The sequence below is a fragment of the Vanellus vanellus genome, assembly GCF_965231255.1.
Source record: "Vanellus vanellus genome assembly, chromosome: 4".
Taxonomy (NCBI): Eukaryota; Metazoa; Chordata; class Aves; order Charadriiformes; family Charadriidae; genus Vanellus; species Vanellus vanellus.
This window is the reverse complement of record NC_138909.1, coordinates 54,048,016-54,069,347: the sequence shown is the minus strand read 5'-3', so window position 1 is coordinate 54,069,347 and position 21,332 is coordinate 54,048,016. Positions and strand designations below refer to the sequence as shown.

At 35.3% G+C, this 21,332-nt stretch overlaps 1 protein-coding gene across 3 annotated transcripts in view; it reads right to left on the bottom strand.

The window, feature by feature from the left end:
- Window positions 1-844: 844 nt before the first annotated feature.
- Window positions 845-21,332, bottom strand: part of RGS12 (regulator of G protein signaling 12) — a gene marked incomplete at its 3' end in the record, with an annotated part of 83,144 nt that continues 62,656 nt past the window's right edge. The window contains exons 12-17 of one of the 3 annotated variants that reach the window (XM_082482289.1): window positions 19,056-19,182; window positions 18,008-18,104; window positions 16,506-16,582; window positions 15,830-15,983; window positions 12,589-13,206; window positions 845-1,206 (exon numbers count right to left, since the gene is read on the bottom strand). In XM_082482289.1, the coding sequence (XP_082338415.1) occupies window positions 845-1,206; window positions 12,589-13,206; window positions 15,830-15,983; window positions 16,506-16,582; window positions 18,008-18,104; window positions 19,056-19,182 (1,435 nt within the window). Of the gene's footprint in view, window positions 1,207-12,588; window positions 13,207-15,829; window positions 15,984-16,505; window positions 16,583-18,007; window positions 18,105-19,055; window positions 19,183-21,332 lie in introns of those variants that run through there. The other 2 variants (XM_082482290.1, XM_082482291.1) reach the window with 2 other exon arrangements.

Genomic DNA, 21,332 nt, shown 5'->3' with positions numbered 1-21,332 from the left:
AAAAGATTAACTGAAACTAGAATTAACAACAAGAAGAATGAGGGGCACTTAACCGCTTATTGAAAGAGCAGTAACAAAATCCACCTTCCCCCAAAGCTAAGACACCAAGAGCAGTGATGAGTAGGGACCTGGACGACCCTCCCACCACAATGTAATTAGTATATACATTTCTGGTGTCACCAGTGTGGGCTACAGGAGCAGCTATTATTCCAAGCACAGGAAATTCACAGCTTTTTTTTTTTTTTTTTGCTTCTTACTGCTTGTAAAGCAACAGTCTTATTGCATATATCCATCCAGGCAACGCATTAGACAAGACTGAATTCCACCTGGACCTCTTCCCAAATGTTATGAGACAGATAGGAAGATATTAAGAAAATAATCCTAATCTTTTTACATCAGTAACTGATTTTACTCCCACTTCAGAAGTCTACCGACCCACAGGGAATCTTGCAGACCAGGAAAAGAACATCAGAAGATTAACGTGAAATCATCTGAAATAAAAAGTTTGGATGGAGAAATTTAAAGTGAGTTTGTCTTTAATAAAGACAAGAAGAGTAGGGGTGGAAATAATAATTTTAATTGCACTGTGCAGTGGAATCATCCCAGGGAAAATGATAGAGAAACGGTAAGAGAACAAAAACAAATAGTTCAATACTTTCATTGAAATACTATTTTTTCCACTGTACGGGTTCTAACTCATATCAGAAGAGACAGTCTGGCAGACTCATTGAAGCCAACGGTACTGAAAGCAACTTAAAACTTGCAGAAACATGTCTCTAAGGGATGTCTCCATTGCAGCTGATGCCAAGCAAAAATACCAGAAATCTTAATTAAAACCAGAGATTTAAACAAAAGTAGCTTTATACTGATTCTCAGTACCCTTTTTCTTTTCACTCTTTACAGTAATCAGAGATGGAAGGTCTGACGTCCTATAAACTCCAGTCCTCATCCTCCCTTGGCAAGATCTCAGTTCGGAGATGTAACCTTCAAAGCTGAGGTTCCCTTCAGAATCATCACAGGAGCGTGTGCCAGTCTCTTCCAGTTTGACTCCATCCACATCGATTATCCTGTTCACAGGGAGCTCCGTACCGGGGTTCTGTCTCACACCAGGATTAAAGCTTCTGCCGGTCTTCGCTTTGTGAGACGTTTGCTCACAAGAGTTTCCTGAAGTCCCTTGTGAATCTTTTTTCTTTCTGTGGTTTGCACCTAACAGAAGAATTAAAAACAAAACAAAAAAAACACAAAACAGAAGTGTTATGTATCTCCTGGCTTTTAGCAGTTTTCAATATCGCAGCCTCCTCTGAGGTCCTAATGGTAAGAGAGTCAGCTGGGATATTCCTCGGCCCATACAGGAGACTTGACGTGCCAAATAGGTAACTAAGCAATAGATCTCAAAAGATAAGTGTAAAATATTCTCTGTCTTAATTTAGCATTTTTCAGAGTTTTTAATAAAACTCCATTAAAAATAACTACTTAGTATAAATTTTTACAGCTGTAGAACAAAAACTCCCACGCCAGCAAAGCCAAAGGTGAAGGAGGAGAATAGAGAGCTTCCACCAGGGCAGAAGAGATGTTCCTTGACTTGAACTGGCCTCCCATACCAGATCCCTGCTGAGATATTATTTTTACTTGGCTAGAGTTTAATTCTCTAACAGACCAAGAAAGGATGATTTGAAGTTCCAGTTCACTGTTCTGAACTGCAACAGAACAATTATGGGCCACAGTTTACAGGAGAAGAAGAAAAGTAATAAATCTGCTGAAGGGCTTTAAACATTCAAGAAACACCCGAGTTACATGTGATTTTTTTTTAACTTTGAAGCTTCTTTTTGGATCAGTGCTTCTAAAACCACAATTGCTAGGATTTGGGCCTGTTCTCTAGAACAGTCATCCAAAGTCATCACCATCCAAGTTAACCCAAGATTAAAACCTTGAGCTCCCCAAAAGGTAGTTTTGCGTTAGGTGCGACACCGCAAACCACTCGGCACTTCTTCAACCAAACACAGATAAAGCTCTTTTTCCTATTTCAACAGGCAACAAGAAGGGAAGGATGAAAACTGAGTTGATTTCATGATTCACACCGTGGTTATCAACATGTTTTCTGTAGTTGAGGTTCCTCTACCATAATGATATAAAAAGGGGCAAAATGTGCAGGGAGAGAGAACTGCTTTTGTTAGACTAACTGATATCCAAGAAAAAGATAGAAAACCTATGAAGGCACAAAGACAGACCTGAATAAGGCCTTCTGTTTCATGTTTAATTTCTTTTTTCCATATCTACCAGCTGGTCTTTTAAAATATACCATCTTGCCCAACATGTCTTACCTAAAAGATTTTTCAACTTTTTACCACTGTACCCACAAGCGTCTGACTAGCACGTTTAGCCACACAAAGCCCATGAGTGGTGTGGTTAAATCTGCTGTGATTAAATCCCACAGCTGGCTTCGAAATCTTTCATTCGTGATTGTTCCATAAACTGATGTGTACGGGGCTTTTTTGCAAGAAAAATAAGTGTAAATGTTTAATCATCATAATCAAGAACTTTTTGATATGAAGAAGGACAAAAAAAAAAAGCAATTTCATACTGTTTCAATCAAATCACTCCAGGGTCTTCTCAAGAGTTAAAGCTTTCCATTTAATGAAAATAAGTTAAAATTCTAAGTAGTGCAATATTATTTTAGTGCTTTAACTACAGTGCAGCCCCACCTTAATAATGTGGATATTCCCACGTCAGTAATGCTTGCCTTTTTTCACATCCAGAGGAATTAGATCAAACTCTGAACAAATCAGCTGAGCAACAGCAGAGAGAAGGCAGAAAGCTTTCTCAGCCCTGTTAGCCCAGCACGGCTCCAGCCTACTAAATTACAGCTAACATTTAATGGGACCATATTACGCTTCATGTTTACATCTTCCTACTGCAGCCGAACATTGGCTTCATTTTAACTGCTGTTTGCAGTTGTGTAAAATGCTATTCTTCTAGTCTAAAATGTTTATCTTAACATGACTGTACTGAATTGTAGTCTTGATCTTTTTAATCTACTACTCTATGCTCTTTGAGGGAGATCGCTGATTCTGCTTTCGTGTTGGTTTAAAAGAGATACTAATTTCAAAAAAGCCATACTAATGATAAATTACACCAAATAGTTTGCATTGACAGAGCATGAGTCAGCCAGTTGCCCTAGTATTGAGAATATATCTTTCTACTGAATGTAACGTAAAGAACCAATTTTGATGGTGGTGTAAGGTCTCATAGCTCTGTTGACTTGAACCGAGTTCACTTTCACAGTCAAAAGATACAGCCTGCATTAACAGGGTACAAGAGATGAAAGAGCTGGAAACTCCTGCTGAGGAAGGCTATGGAAGGTGCAAGTATTGCTGTATTCATTTGGTTACTAAGTCTTTCTACAGCTACGTGTCAGAAATGCCATTAAGTCTTGGAATTATGGTGTTGCTGAGTCACCACACAAAGCAACAGGGCTTGCAAGTTGTCCAGTAGGAACAACGCAAAAATAAGGTCAGTGTAAGCTCTTGGGCTTCATAAGACTGAAGGAGGAATAAATCTGTACTATGGACTGGTTTTTTCTATTAATGCCCGACTCAGGAGCAATCCCTGTGAAGCATTTAATAAATTACTACTAGAGGCAGAACAGGAACAGAGAAGGTCTTATCTAAAATACTGGTTCAAAAGAATATGGAATTACTAAGGGATGGTACTGTGAAGATCATTTCTCATTTCCTTTAGGGGTACAAAAGATCTTGGCTCATTTACACCAAACAGGAGGATGATTTTCAGACTAGCACTACACTGAAAAAATATTTTAATGTCCTTTTTTTTTTCCCTCATTTTTAAAAACAAAGCATTTATGAAGCAAGGCTATTTAGCATAAATACCAGAAGAGATTCCCCAAAACAGGTTGTGTATAAATGTATCCCACAAGTTTTAAAATAAACTCAAGAATTGCATGTGCTCAGTGGAGCTTTATATCGAGGCTTAAACGATGCCTACAACACTTCTGCACTGGTTGTGTTCTCATTTTTCTCTTTTTGAGTAACAAATACCTGAGCAAACAGCTGTGCAGGGCCCCATCAAAGGTGCAGACAAAATTTCTCTTCACACATTCTTGACGATAAAAACCTCCGTGACTGTCTGCGGATTGCTCTGCCTTGCATAAAGCATGTCAGGAATGATATTACATTTTCCTGAATCTAACCTGCCAAATGTCCTACCTAACTTCAGAAGGGAAAGGAAGCCAGTGGAAGCCAGTGCTTAGAGCAATAGTTGCACAGACTAATTTCCAAACAGACTGGAATAGCATAATCCCACCTAGTGGTAATCTTCGGCTCCCCTGCTGAGCATTCCATGCCAGCTCTAAGGGAATTTTCTTGTGCATCTGATCCCATTAATGTGTTCCAGCTGGTTTAAAGACGGGATGACGCATGTCATCTTCTGCCTTTAAACTGGAGATCTGCTATTTTACAGACTCACACCTAAGTGACTGCTTAGCAGGCTAGGAGTACTGGCCTGCATTTTTCAAAAGGGAAAGGATCAGGCAGTGTTTCGGCTCATCTCCTGATTACCTTTACCAATATTTCTCTTTTTCTGAAATTTTGATTTTTTGCATTATTCTCAAGATCTCTGAATTTAACGTTATGATTACGGAGAAGTGTCTTTACAGAGGGACACAAAGGGATATTCTGTTCTTCTGTAGAAAATATTCCCCAAGCTCTAAGTAAGATCTAAGCAAGATATTGGAAGACATCGTCTTCCAAGTAGTTTAGGACCAAGGGAGCATTTGGCCAAATTCCATGCAAAGACGAGGTTACAAAAAACCTGGAAATTTCAGGAACAGCCCTAACTGTCAAATGCAGATGATAGGATCAAATAACCATAACTCAGTGCAGATGCTTGGGATTTAAAGGTCCACCCATAACATCTTGCAATGATGTTATTTCTATACCATAATTAATAGAGCTATTTATTTTCAGTGTGCTAATTTTAGTTAGGATTCACTTGTTCAAGCATGATTTAGATCTGATCTGAAATTCAGAGTATTGATCTGATCCGCAATTCAGAGTATTGATTTTTAAGCGATCAACACTTGATTTAGTTCCATTCACACCATATTTACCTTTTTTATAACCATAAGTAGATGTTTATTAAGTTTCACTGTCAGAGAAGAGCTCTGTACTTCAAAGTCCATACTTAGGGGATTTCATATATGACAGAATGTTGAATCCTATTCTGTAATTTTCCCAACAGTTTCCATATAGAGAGACCTCTTCCATGCAGGCTCAGTGTCTCACTTAGCATTCTACCTGTGCTAAAATCCTACTGTTCTTGTCAAAACCATTTACTATTTAGATGGCTCTCAGGTCTATTGAAACATAACAAGAATACTCTGCCAAGTTCTGTACCGTTGAGCATTCAACTTCTAATGACAGAGAGGATCAGATAGTCCATCAAAGCGAATGAGCTCCAGTTTAATGATTTTGTGTTGACATACAGCAGATAAGAGTCTGTTTGAAGTATTTCATAATACTTACAACTCTTGTGAACAGAAATCACCAAAGTTTTCAGGACCAGCTCCTGGAATCGGTTATTTACCGGCATACGCCACTTCCAAATGCAGTCAGTCATTTTCAGTCCCCAAATTCATAGATTGGTGTGTTCTTTAATGCAGGAGATTGGGCAGACACTGTTTTCATCTGATTCCATACAACAACCTCGCCTAAGGTGACAACATGCTGTCTGCGAGAGCATTTTTTTTTTTTTTTTACAAGACTAAAAAAAAAAAAAAAAAAGGAGCTTTGCGATGGTCACTTCTGCAGTGGTGTTCTCTTCAATATCCTGGAAATATCTCAGTATGAGTAACTCTTTTTCCTTAAGATTTATGTTATCTGGCAGATCCACTTTGGGAAAGACACTTCTTCCTTCCTGTCCTAAACTGTTGTGAAACGGTACTTCAAAACTTTAAAAGAACCCACATGTGGGATGCCTAAGTGGTGGATAAATGATTTCCACACTGGCTCAGGTACTGTTAGCACTGTAAGCATTTTTTATTTTTTTATTTTTTTTTTTTAAGTTTGCAAAGTGATTTATGCTTCCAAAGGGAAAAGGATACTTTACATTTAAGATTCAGAATTCTGCGGGTTAAATTCCCTTCAAAAGTTTCCTTCCTTTTATCTCTTAATTGATACAACACCCAGGAAAAAGATGATTTAATAAAAGGTTCCTACCTACAGTTTATGCTAAATCTTTTCAAAGGAAATTTGATTTTATATGCTGTATTTCACTTGCATGATGAAACACCAAATGCAGCATATGCTGAGGGCGTTGAAATCAGACTCAGTAACAATGAGTGCATCAAGCCAGGAAATGGATTATTCTACAAAGCAGCAATACTCTGCATTACCAGCCTATTTACTTTTGTCCTGGGAATTTCTGGAATACATTTGCAGCATTAAGTTTAGAAACAGGGCAGACAAATTCTTTCATTGCGCTCACCTCAAAAGCATTCACAAGAAGAACAAAGCACAAAACATTATTTGGAAAGACAAATTCTGAATATTACATGGAAGAGGGAGCTGGTATAACTACTACTACTGCTCACCAGTGGCACATATAATCAAAAAAGGAAACACTGCAAACTATATTTGCTGGGGGGCACTGACCTTTTATACACATAGCTACACATAAAACAGCTGCTGAAGGGAACCGCACACAAAGACATTTAAAAGCCAGGAACAGTCCGAGAAGAAATAAAATAAGTAGTTCTGAATTCTGATCCAAAGTGGCATGCGTGCCCTCAATAACGCTGCCCAATTTGCTTAAACTTTCTGTTTCTCCACTGCTAAAATTGAAATAATTTTTGAACCCTTCCAAGCAATAGGTGTGACAAAACATCTCTGCAACAGTCTAAAAGTACTCAGCCCTCAGTTTGATCTTCCAGCATTTATTGTTCACATTGGTTTGCTTTTCCATCAGTAGTCAGAAACAGGAGGTTAAATCATTGCAGAGATTAATATGTTGGGAAGTAGTAGATTGAATTACTTCAATCAGTTTTAATTTAATCTGCCATTCATTAAGTTATTTTTCAATTAAGAAATTCTAGAATGTGGTTTAGCAGGGCTACCAGTTACATTTCAACTAATAATTCACCTAAGTTCATTCCACTGTCCAAATGTAAGTCATGTGTCTGAATAGATCTGGTTTTAGCCTGCGCGCATTTGGTTCAAAAAGCAGTTGTAATTTTTCTAACATTTTATCTAGTCAGTGATATAATTTGTAATTCTCTCTAAAATGCGTATCTTGCTGGTTGACTGAAATAAGCATACATTTGAAATAATTATCCCTCAAGGCCTTCCTCGCTTCCCGGTTGTCTACTCTTAACATAACTCTCCTTCTCCTTTGTTTGTTATTGATCTCAGTCATGTACTACATTTAATTCTCCGATTTAATCATGCTCTGATTAAAAGAGGATTAACAGATTCTGGCCTTAGTATTACTGGATCCCCACGAGTACTCCTTCATATTGATCCAGAATCCAATTATCTTCTATAAAATTGCCCAGAGCCAGCAAGGCTATAATTAACTACAGGACAATAGCCTTTGTTAAAACTAATGGTTCACATTATTTTTACTTCTTTTAGTCATAATCCCTTCCTTTTCTTAAATTTTTGTTTCATTTGTTTTCATTTATTTGGATATCTTGATTTACACAGGAAACTGCTGGATTTTCTCTAAAATATGCCACATGAATTAAGGGATTATGTAAAATATTAACTACATAAAATATTACAGAATTTATTACAAAAATAAGGGTTTATTTGGAATTTTTGAAGATATACGCACAATTGGTTTTCATCTCTTTAACTATCACAAAGTTCATTGCACCTGGAATTCATTACCCTTATAACTGAAAAGTTTAGTAGCCAAAAAGCAGAAGTCACAGAAACACCGCTGATATTATCTGATCTCTATTCCTTGGTTGCAGCATACTGCGTCCTCTCTGTGAATAATAAAAAGGAGCAGTTGGGAATGTTTTTTTGTCTTTGGGAACAATAGCCAGCCCCAGGCTCTGAGAGTCCACCCTGCATTTTAGTTCTGCATAATTTATCTTTCAAAGCAAAAACAACCTAGCACTGGCACAAACTATCCCATTTCTGAAAGAATTCTTTCCAATAAGAAAAGAAGCAAGTTTCTTTTGAGAATTGCCCATCTATTTCAGAATCAAATCTATTTCAGAAACAAAGCGGTAGCTTCAGAACAAATTAAGTAACTGTTTATATAGTCTAAATTCACCCTTTACCTTCCATAGCCTTATTATTCAAGTATAATTCCAGAGAGTTCACCATGCTTTTATTTTCTCTAACTGGCTCTCTATCTTAACCAATGACATTACATACAAATTAAAAGGGAATTTTGAATAAACTCTTTATTTGACTGAACTGAATTGCTGGATCCAGTCTATACATCTACTCAAAAAAATACCTTCTTACTTGACTGCAACTGTAATTTCATTTTAAGAATATTTCTCATTCTAAATGGAAAAAAAAAAAAGGATTTTTTTTTTAATTACAGAAGAAAGAACAATTTGATGGAATCAAATCTACAGTCTGTGCATCTTCAGTCTGGATTGCTGCAAGTTGGATGAAATGGTACTCCCTGAAAAAGCCCAATTGCAACTAAGACTAAATGCCCACCTATTTTGCAGTAGAGGCAACGATCACAGTGAACAACTCACTGGCCCCAGTAGAGTATCGCTGAATAAATAATCTGGTGCAAAGCCTCTGGCCTGATATCCACAGCTCCTGCGGGGACTAGAGGTTTGAAAGACTGCCTGTCCCATGACAGCTGTTTTTCACTTTGGTAATGAACATGCTTGACCACCTGGAACTGGACAACATTCAAAGTACTAGACTATACCATGCAATTAAAAAAAAAAAAAAAAAAAAAACAACCCCCCAAAAAAACCCCCAAAACCACCAAACCAAAGAGATTAAACCAGTATTTTAACACTTTCAAAAATGAATGCATCACTTCAAGCCAATTACAGCACACAATAATTAAGTTATTTCTTCCCCAGATGGGTACCACCACCATTATATGTAGAGACATGAAGTAAGCGCATTTCAGAATTAGTGTTCTGATTCCAGAAACCCCTGACTTTTAAAGTGGGAAATTTGCCAGAACCAGCAGGCTTATTCAAAAATAAAGACATTTCTTCTTGATGAGTAATGCAACTAGAATCAGTAATGATTCTTGTATCGCAAACTGATTTGATGTATACTTCATAGCTATATATTACTACAGCATAAACATTTCACTTAAGAAATTTAAGATTTGTGTTTGAAAAATTGCTCTCAAAAGCTCTGAGCAATGCAAATGTCATTTTGCTGTTTTCCATTATTCATATTTTGCTCTCTAGATCTTCAAATGAAGAAAAGCCTCAAGAGTTACCCATTACAGGGATGTGTATCAGCCTGGCTTTGCTACATCAGTATCCAGTTAGAGAACTGCCCCCTGCAGAACACGAGGAACTACTTCCAGCCCCCCAGACCTTTTCCCATCATATATAAACCCAATGCATACAAGCCCAACGCATAGTGTAAGCATAAATGTCACTTGCCTTTATACCAATTTGAAACCAAGATTATAGACCACTTTAAATTACGTAGTCATTATTTTTCTTTTTATCCCAACATTCTAACTCAATAAACCAATCAGAAATGCATCTTCCATTGATAGGAGATTATGAATGAAGAACCATTAAAGCACTTAAAAAAGCAACCATTATTAATGATTTAGTCCTTTGAAGTATCGCTTATTGACTGGAGATAGTTTCCAGTACTTGTTATTATAATTACTGTGCATCATTGAAAAGTCTTTCCATGCAAACTCCACGAAATCATCAAAACAGAAAAGTTTTGTTTCAGCCCACACATTTTCCATAAAATCACCGTCCCTTTGTAGAATACAGTTCCCATAAAATAGTAGTGTAGTGTGAGGGGAGTGTGGAACACAGTTAAGTGTCTGCAATAAGGCTGTAGCAAAAAAAGGTAGTTTACAACGTTCTTTTAGATTTTTGTTATTCCCGAAAAAGCAGATAAAATCTGGTTTACAAAGCTAAAGATAAACTAAAATTTTAATTTTGCAAAATTATATTGTTTGATTTACTTAAAGGTCTCTCATAGGTGACTGACAGAAAAATAAAACACAATCACCAGTGAAAGTAGAGTAGAACAGTCAGAATACCTGAAAATTAAAATCTGTAAAAAAAAATTAAGATAATTCAATATGTAGGATATTAGTTATTCATTGTGGAAAAGTCTGAGTATTTTTAAAAGGGGAACTGCTACAGAGCTTTCAACTGCTTCATTTTCTTTCATGAAGGCCCACAACAATGTGGGAACACAGTGACTTTTGGAAAAACTACATTTTCAGCCCCCAGAACAAAATGAGACCTAGGTAACAGCACCACAAGCCTCTCTGAAGTTTTGTGTTTTTTTTTTTTAATTAGGCTTCACAGTACTGTTATGAAGGACCCATCTGTAAGAATGAAAAGAGTAGTGCAGTCTCCAGCACCCATACAACCCTTCATTTCTTACCCAAGGCTACCAAATAAAAAGGTTGTTATATTGGTTACTCCACATCAAATGAACTGAGAACACCAGCTTGTTTCTTAAAGACCAGGGAAGAATTGCTTTAGTTTAAAATAAGAAGGAAAGTAATGGATATAAAGTTTAGCCCAAGAACCCAAAGACAGAAGAGACTCTCCTTTCAGGAGTTCCTGTTATGACTCATTTAAAAGAAAGCTCCTGTCTTATCTGCCTTCTGGTGCACATGTCAATACCATGGATTTCACATGTGACCCATCAGCATCTCAAGACAGCATTTGCCCTTTGATATCTAGATTAACAAATACAACGTTTGTCAACTTAGTTCATATCTATTTATCTGTTTGTTATTAGAAGAGAATTTCAATCAGAATTCTCAATCCAGGACTGAAAGAACTGTTTTTTCAGTAATGAAGAAAATCAAAGCTTAAAACCAGTTTGCGTAACTAGGTCTAGAATTTATTACTCCTGAGAGAACAAAGATACAAAATACATGTGAAAACTACACAAAGATTTCTACAAAGTAAAAAGTAGAAAGTGGGAAAAGGGAAAGCTACAGTTCAGTGGTTACACAGAAATGTATGGCATGCATTAAAATATTGTAAATTCATGAAGTTTTTTTTAAGTGCAAATGGTTTGTTTTTTTTTTTTTTTAACAGTTCTCACTGAAAAATATGCAATTTGATACCTATGTTGTACACTTGTCATATTATCAGAAAGACACCAAACACAAATCTATGCATATACACATCAATATGTCTGAAGTACATTTCGTGGTTTTGTTATTCGTAGGCACTGGTTACAAGTCTGTTCAATACTCAGTTTCAGAAATTAAGTGGTAGCGCTTATAGAACATTTCTCAAATACTACTAATAAAGGATTTTTTTTTTAAATACCAAGAGGATGAAATAATCTGCATTGCCATTTATGTGCATCCAACAACCAAAGAAGTATTTACAAGTCATCAGCCGTACAGATAAAGAACAGTATCAAATACTCTGTGTAAAAAGATAAATAATTAAAATGTATATTCCCACATCACAAAGAAATATGATCATACAAATTATGGCACCATATGTTTGTGAAACATCAAAAATAAATGTAGCACATAGATACCTCTTCTTATATTTTACATTAAAATGTACAGTACAGTGACTGTAAAGCGTCAATGTCACAACACCCATTGTCTTCAAACTCTTGTTTCTGGTAATAGCAATTATTATTAGAGTCCGTGTTTATAAAGAAATTCCATACTTCAGCCTTGGGCTAATATTGCTCTGTGATATTGCTAGACCATGAAACTTACATCCTAAAAAATGTTACATATTATCTTTGAAATTACCTATTAGAAAGGGTTATTTCACATGTGAATATTCTGAGAGCAAGTGTGATAGATGCAATCTATATCTCTGTGTAGCAAATTATGGGTTAAAAAAACTGTAACATTTTTATTTTTAGTCACAAAAATCTAATTTATTAGAGAAATAGTTTTTAAATTAAGGTTTATCCATTTCAAATTTTAATCATAAACAGTACTGCAATTTTCAACACATAATTAGGGTTCCTGCTAAAGCACTTAAAACTTCCAAACCCTAATCACGTATTTCATTATGACAAATGGATCAGAAAATCTGGAATGCAACAGTGTTATGCAGCTCAAAATGCTGATATCCTGTTTTGTACTCCTAGGGTAAAGAATGAGATAATTATAGCATATGGATATATTTTAAAGGTTTGTCCGCATGTGTCCATTTTTGGCCATATGCCAAATGCAAACAAAAATACATTGTTAAAGGCAACCAGAAATATTACAGTTAGTACAGACTAAGGCAATGAATTTTTTTTTTTCTTTGTAAAAAAATTAAGGTGCAGAGAGAATTTTCTTTCTTGTTTTAATGGGTGCCAAATAATGATCAACAGTGCCAAGGAAAAGTAGTTTTACATGAAAAGAAAGACTATTAAAATCTAGAAATACCTGAATTGGATCTTTGATATCCAGATTTTTCCTGATTACCTGCAAAAGGAGTTGGGGGTGGATAGTTGGCTTCTGTGAGTTTACTGATGTCTGACGGTGGTGTTGGTGGTGGCGGTGGAAGCAAAGTGCTGTTAGGGCTACTAATATCTCCTTCAGCCACAAGAGTCAAGTCTGCCACATTCTCATCATCTACCATCTGTATGCCTTCAGCTTGTAATTCTCTTGACTGCCTTTTCCATATTGCTGCATTGTTTTCCTGTGCATGCGGAATTGGAGACAATGCAGTATTAAAAGGAACACTGAAAGTCTTCTGACTGTGGAGTGCTGTCAAAGCAGATTTATGTTTATTTTCTGAGTAACCCATTTTCTTAACTGAATTTTCATTAAAGTTCTGCACGGACTCCTGTTTTCCATTTGGTGATGTACATCCATCCTTGCCATCATTTTTTGAAATTCGCTTGTTGAGGCCTTTAGGGCCTGTGGGGGTAGATGAGGATGGTTCTGGTCCAGTGGGCGGTAAACGAAGAAAGTCGGGAAGAATAAGGTCTTCTTTCCTTAGCAGTCCACGTTGGTCATCTGCTCTGTTACTTTGAGCTTTGGATATGAGTTCAAAAAATTCTATTGGGGAAAAACCCAAAATTGACAAGTTTTTGTCAGAAAGTGCAATGTCATTAAAATGTAAATTTTCAGCACATTTATTTTCCATGAAGATCTTCAATTCTTTCAATGCTGCCTTGAAATAAGATCCCATGTCAATTAGGAACTTTTTCAATTGCAGCAATGTTCGCTAGCATTGCTATAATTAAGACCATCAGGATTGCTATTGTAAGAGTTTTGCAGTTTAGAACAGCTGCAATTCACTGAGCCTTGAACACATCTTCTATTTTATGCAGTTAATAAATCTGTACACACACACAGAGGATTTTTTAATTCCTTATACAAAACAAGGCTCTGGTCTTACTGACAATGGGTGCACGTTTTTATATTCTGGATGGTTTTTACCCATCTTAACTCAAAAATAGCCATGCCATTTGAAAGTTCAAAGGTTCAAAATGTTGCAAACTTCCTTGTTATATTGAATTTCTCTCAGTTTAATAATATTTCATCACAGTTTAAATTCAATTCATGGTGTAGTTTTAATCCAGGATGTTAACATCATAGGGCATGATCAGATGATGATTTAAGTAACCCCATTTTACTTTGCACTGCAGTTTATCTGTAGCTTATAGGTAGTCAATAACCATCAAAGGAGCCATTACTAAAAGCGATGGGGCAGCTTTTTTTATAGCGTTTTAACACAATTAGAAGTGATTTTCTGATCATGTCCTTAATGATGTCCAATGGTTTAATATATTTCTATATATAAATAATACTCAAAATCACCACTGTTCTAGAAAGTCTCAAAACTTGGCAACAAGAAACTTATCAATCATAAGCCAAGAATTATACCACTCCTCAAAAACGAAGCAGCACAACAGTATACGAACTCTTCAGTACAAAACATATACATACAAAAATATTTAACTCTTAATATAGGGTCTCTGCATGTCCTAATTTTTCAAGAAGAGAGCATTGAGACTATGGAATATTAAAGATGCTTAAAAAGGCCATCTCCAACAGATGAATTAAAATGAATAGCTTCAACCCAGCTTTTAAATATTGCTTGAAGCAAAAGCCATTACAAAATAAAGCACAGAAAGTTAGTATCCGTTTTAACTCCGCTTAATATAAGGTCATACACTTGCACTTCTATGACCTTGTCCCTTATCCTCTATTCATATTTGGCAGGCTTTGCAATGTATTTGTAAAAATGCTTTTTAACATGCTTTGTTAAATGCCATAAAACCTGAATGTAGCCAAGATGGAAGCTTCAAAATGCTTCTTATTGCCAAAGTTTTGCAAAATGGCGGTATGCATACTAAAACATGCAACATTTCTGAAATATGTGTCATACAAAAATGTTCCTTTTTGAAATTTCAAACTTCATAGAACAGTTTTTGTGGGTTTTTTTCATTGAAAACAGTCTACAACATTTGGTACGTATTTTCCAAACTTGGACAAATTTCACAAAATTCAAAATAAAATGTGAAAGCCTCGAATTCTGAAGTTTTCAAATTATGTTAATGTTTTACTCAGCCCTAGGAAGAAAAATGAAAATATTAAAATATGGAAAACAAGTTAACAAAATAGTAAGCAACAGAAAATAATTTAAAATGCACTAATATTTTGTAATAACACTTCTATTAACAAACATCTATTTTGCAATAAGACTTTTAGTCACAGCATTTTTTTCCTTTCCAGTCAGTGGACACTTATTCACAGACGAACATTCATTTGCTGTATAACTGTGCATAACCAGGTTTTGGATATGCATATTAGGGAACATCAGCAGGAAATTTTAATCTGTGGGTAGAACATGTCCTCTGATTATTTTTTTTTTTTGCTTGGGAAAATAAGGAGGAACATGTAGGGCTGACAAGATTGGCCATAGCTTCAGTTAATGCCCTAGGGCACAGGGCGGTATGTCAAGTTTTCTACTGCTACACTGTTGTTATTCCTCTATCCCATGGACACCTTTCTATAAGAAAGTCAATTCGCTGAGTTCTTTTCCAATGACATCCCCCCAAACTATTAAGATGTAATTGAAGGTAAAAATAGGACTCAGAATATACAATATTACCAATAACCTCTTTGCTTATTTCTCCTTCTAACCACCTTTTCAGAGCAGTTACTGAATGTAAACTAAGCTTTTACTCTTGCACGACAGCTCCGCCACAGTCAGACTGTACTGCCCTGACTGTTAGACTTAAGCATAAATTTTTCAAAAATTCTTTCCTGAGTAAGTTAGGGTCTACACCATTGTGCAGAATGCCTTTCAGTGAGTTAAAGACTCTTATGTAAAGGTGAACAGAAAGGCAAGCTTCTACATGGCTTGCAAAGGGTATTGAATGGGATATTCAACTCCAACTGAGTAACTAATACCTTTTTATTCTACCCAGAATTAGGCAGCTTTCACTTTTGAAAACCCCAACAGGAACCTGCGGCTATCTTTAGGTATTCTTAAAATTTTACTTGCAGCTTCAAAAACTTTAGAATTCAAACACAGTATCAAACAAAAATATAAGGATCGTGACCATGATTTTCACAATGCAGTAATGAACACAACGGTACCTTTTCCTACACAGATACAAAATTCTCATTTTTCTAAGACTACTTATGTTAATACATAAAGTTCACATACCCTCTGCTTCATCCAAATTTATTTTCTGACATTTTTTTTTCCCAATCTTTGCAATAGAGTCTTCTCTCTTTGACAGCCGGACTTCCCTAGCATTTTTTCCGTTTTCGCCTTTCATTTTGATAGAATTAGACTTTCCTAGAGTTCTTCCCTCTCCCTGCATTAGAAGGAAAGTTAAGGTACTACTTACATTTAGGCTCCATCATTGTATATAGAATATGGTCTAAGTGAATAAAAAAGATATTTTGAAAACACATTTCTCTAACACCACCACCACAAATGTTTTAGTTTAATCTTGACTATTGCAAAGAACATTTGCCATAGTACTTCCTAAAAATGTCTAAATAAATATAATATTGTTTACTCTGAAGAATTCACATTACAGAAAGGGCCTTTGAATTTCAGAGTAATTCAATAATTTTCAAATATAGAGAAGACAAGGACACACGAAACAACAAATACAACACAGTGAAAGAGATATTTGATTCATCATGAAGACAAAGTTCTCACAAATAAATGCTGTTGACAGTGGAAAAATACTGGATGAATTATAGCTATACTCAATCTAGTTACATAATTTGGCTGATTCAAAATCATGAACGAATGCAGCTTTTAGTATAGAATTCCAGAAGGAAACAAAAGATGATCTATGGGACAAAAATCATTGCAGAAGACTTACAGTAGATACTTGATTTCTTGAAGTAGTTACGGTTGCACTCTGTTTTACTGATGCACCTTTTTGTTTATCTGTAAACACTGAACATAAACATACCTTCTATAACTACAAATTTATAATTTCCCAAAGAAGCAATATTTAAGTGACAATGATGCACAAAACAGATTTTTTGCTTTAAAATTTCTCAAAGACGTACTCAGAAAATAGGGTGATCACAGTTGATATCCCTGATACTTTCTGGTCAAAACCTACCAGAATCTCCCTCTTCTCTTCAAATTTTTCTAATACAGGCAATACTTTTAAAGATGCTGAAGTTTCATTTTTTCATTTAAGTTCTCCTAAATTTTAAGTTGATTTAGATCAAATAGCTTTTTAAGTCTCAGCTAATAATTCGGTTTGTAATTCTCAAATTTAGAATTTACACAAGAAAAAAAAAATCAGCAGAAAACACCATTGAAAGGTCACATTGAACCTTTTCCAACCTGTTTCATGCATCAATTCTTTTCTAGACATCGCCATATTCTCCTTGTCTACTTCTAAGTAACTAAATGGCTTCTTCAAATTACATCTGCCTACAAGAAATATACTAACTGAAGACCAAGCTGCAAACACAGAATCATGGCCCTTTTTCACTGGTATATTGCCACAGAATCAGCCTACTGCTAAAACGATCGTCTATGATTTAGGCTTTTATAGCAGGTGGAAGTACATAGGATTACAGTTTTACTTGTAATCCTTAAACTATTTATCTGTGACAGTATTTAGATTGATATCTTTTTTCAAAGTGACAATTGGTTCTGTTCCCTAGAAAAATGACAAATGTGATTCTCCTCAATAAATACCTCCATCTTTATTCTCCTAGTTCTTCCTCAAAGAGGATCTCTGCTCTAAGTCAATTTAATTTAACCTCAGCTAATTTCATTTTTAAAACTAAGTGTTCTACATCTATAAAAAGGTCTCCTAATGAAACTGAGCCTTTACTCTAAAGGCTGCTTACATTAATTATATGTTTTTAGTATTATCTCCAGAAATCATCACTTAAAACTGGAGATATAGGCTCTGCTATTTTCTCATGTTAGAAGAAGGGAGTTATCATAGCTGTATATACAGCTGTTGCACAAACTGCATCCGTTTTACTTATACAAAATATTTCTTTTCAATTAACTGCCAAATTCACAGAAGTTAGTTGGCATTTTATTCTCATCATTATTACTGGGCACTATGTCCCTAAATGAGTGGGGGGGTCTATGGCTGAGTGCAATTAAAGTATTACTAGTGCAAAATTTCTTACAGAAACAGTAAAATACTCAGTATCAACAGATGTATTTAATCTTCAATCTTTAGAAACTGCACTCCTTTTTAGTTAAAAAGAATACACAGTACATGTGACATATCCAAATCTAATTACGTCTACCTCACCTTCGCATCAGCAGAAGAAATTGACCAAAGTCAGGATTTACAAAACTGACTTGACATCATAAATAGAAGCTTTTATGCCAACTTACCTCTACCCTTTGTTGGCTCTTTTTCATCTAGAACAACTCGCTGACCATCCAGATTAGATATAGGGACACCAAGATCAAGTGGTTCCTGCTCACCATTCTAAAGTCGGATCACAGTTTGTATGTAATAGAGAAAAAGCTGTTTTCAGAACAAATTTATGCAGTCTGACATTTTTTGAAAAAAAATGAAGAAAGCATTTTTACGTTTCAGTGTAGCCTCAATATATCTTTCTTCTACCATTCTAAAAATGTTTACCCCGTTTGTGTAAAACTACCTTGTTAACAATGAGTGTAACCCATTTAGGCAAGGAGAATGATATTTCGAGAAAAGAAGATACACGGAGAAAAAAATCATCCAATTTGCAGAAGTGCACACATACTCTAGGACCGTTAGGGTGTATGTTCAACAAATCACATTTTTCAGAGAAAGTTTGAGATTATTTTATATTCTAAATTGGTTGTACTTTGTTATTTTGTAATTTTATTAAATTATCTTTATACCAACATGTTTTCCAGTTATTTTAAAAACATGGACTGGTTCAGCCAAGACAGCATACATTCTAGAAATGCCACAAAAGTAACTTTCCATTCCTTGATATTCCATTGTAATAGAATAGAGAAAATGCTAGTCAAGTGTTTAGTAGTAGCAAAGTTACATCAGTCTGCTTCCACAGAAATTTTCTGCAAGGAGATCTGAAGCAACTTTCATGATTTCCAGGATAATGAAACAATAGCTTTAACTAATCTCAATAAACTTTCCCTAGCTAATAATGCAAAAAGTTGAGCTCTGGAAGAAGCTAAGTTCAGGCTCTATTATTTAGTATGTTAGATTTATTCTGCAGGAGAATATAAAACAGATGCAGACTAAAGCTTTGAGGTAGTTACTATTAAGCATAATGGTTATGACTACTACACATTTTCATCTCAACGTGTAGTTATAAATACAGATTTTAATGCCTAATTATAAGGACAGGAATAATTTCAGGGACTATCATATGATCTTCTCCAGACAAAAAATATTGCAGCTTGAATTACATCAAAAGATACTTACTAGTCTTGCCACAAGTTCATTAAGATTTAAACCATATTTTGCAACCACAGGCCTTAAGACCTCTGTTACTGGTTTGGTGGGTTTAGCTTTCAAACCAACTGATCGATTGATTGGAACAAGATCCAGCCTGAAACATATTGATTTTAACATTAAGTATGAAATATTCCAATAAACAAAATGTACAAAATATACAAAATCCAATCTGTAGCAAAGTTATACTAGTTTACAGCTAGTGACCCTGAAACTTCACTAGCACAAATCTATCCTAACCTGAAGGTATAAAGCATTTTACATACAAATAAAACTTCCCATTTCACTCGCCAGAGCTCAGTGAGGGCGTGAGCCAAACTAACTGCATGGTGATGCTCAGCCCAATTAGATACATTCCATAGCACTTTCATCTTTATAGTGAGATTGCTCTGACTACTCTGGTCCAGGAGAGCTTCCAAAGTGACTCCATGCCTCGGATGCAAGAAAAATATTTCTTCCCGCTTTGACAAGAGACTCACAATGTCCTATTCAATTACTTGAGACGGGCTTGGATGGGAATTTTTACTTTTAAGCACAGGAATAAACACAGTGGAATTCCAGATGATGTTAATTTCAGGCTAGATGCCACCATATCACAAAAAATTGCTGTAAGAGAAACTTACATGTAAAATCTGTAAAAGCAATTCAGTTGGAATTTAAAGAATAAAGACAGCCCTCTTCAGTCTATTATGCAATTTTATATCATTTCATCAAAATAGAAAAAAATAATGAAATAAGAAAAAAAATTAAAACCCAAACAAGTATTCAATTCTTGTCTATTTCCCTGCACAGAACTGTGCCTAGTTTGTTTGGGGTTTTTTTTTGGGGGGGGGGGAGGGGCGTTTGTTTTTTTTTTTTTTTTTTTCAAGTGTTCTTCATCCATGCCCTGAATTCCTCTGTAACAGCCACATTTGACTATAATGGTACTATAGTACGAAAACAAGGGCAGGCTTATTACCAACAAAACTACTAGAAGAAACATACATCATCAGAAGAAATGAAAAATATCAGCGATTTTGTCAGTCACAATTAAATGTAAACCCCATCTTTTCTCTCACACAAATTACTTAAATACAAGATGTTTAGCCTTACTGACTTTTCCCCTCCACAAGAAACCTGAATAACTGAAACTGTGTCTTTCATATTTTCTTTGAATACAACAGCTACTAAATAGAAATGATCAATTTTAATAAACTGGTAATTGACACAGAAGTGGCAGACATACAGGTAACCAAGTATATCCACAAAGTACTTGTCTTATATCTGAAAATATTCCAAATATTTGAGTATTTTTGCTTACACAGTGTCTACCCACAGAAGGAAATAATGTAGAACGTTTCTACATGTTAATTAAAACACAAGTAACATATGGTACTGCCTACTTAAAAGTTCCTGTTTAATTTGGAAACTCCAGAAACTCACACCTAATAAAAGACTGCTCAATCTCAATTTTGAAATTGAATATGCTGTATCGTATTCATTAATCTGAAGTACCCTTAAATAGAAACTACCCTGCTTCCAAAAGAGAAGTAACATAAAGCCAAAATGAAGAATGCCTGGCAAAATAAATTTTATTCACTTCAAAAGCAAACTCAATAATGTAACACAAACATTCTACTTCATTACTTTTTCCTGAAATAATTATTTCAGGAGTTTTCATAGCACTAGTCTGGATTTTTACAGTTTAGGAACATTAAAACATCTTCTGGCATTTTGGAAAGAAACAGATTATGCTATTAAAAAAAATTATCCTATAAAATAATATTACATAATACTAAATATATAATGTACTGAATAGTATTATACCCATATTAATAATAATATTCTAACATTGACTTGTTTAAGATTCAGGGTGATAAATCTATACTCAGATGAATTTATATACTCAGATGAATTTATATTTATACAATTAGTCTTACTGTAATCTGCCAGTTAGGCACATAATTGCAGATGTAACTAAATGGGAACATGTACTCAGTACAAATACCCATTTCATCTTAAAGGTCTATTTTTTTATTGTTGCATTTCGGATTAGACAAGGATACTTGCAGTTCAGTTTCCATCTGATTCTCATGCTGCTTCAACCTACTAAACATGTCTCCGACTGATGTGGAAGATCCCTCTGTGCCTGCAGAACTGTCCCATATGCTTGTTCACAACTGCTTCAGCTTGAGCATTTAGCAGTTAAAAGTACATAAACTGGAACATTAGCATCAAAATCCCATTTGTATCCAAGACAGCAATCCA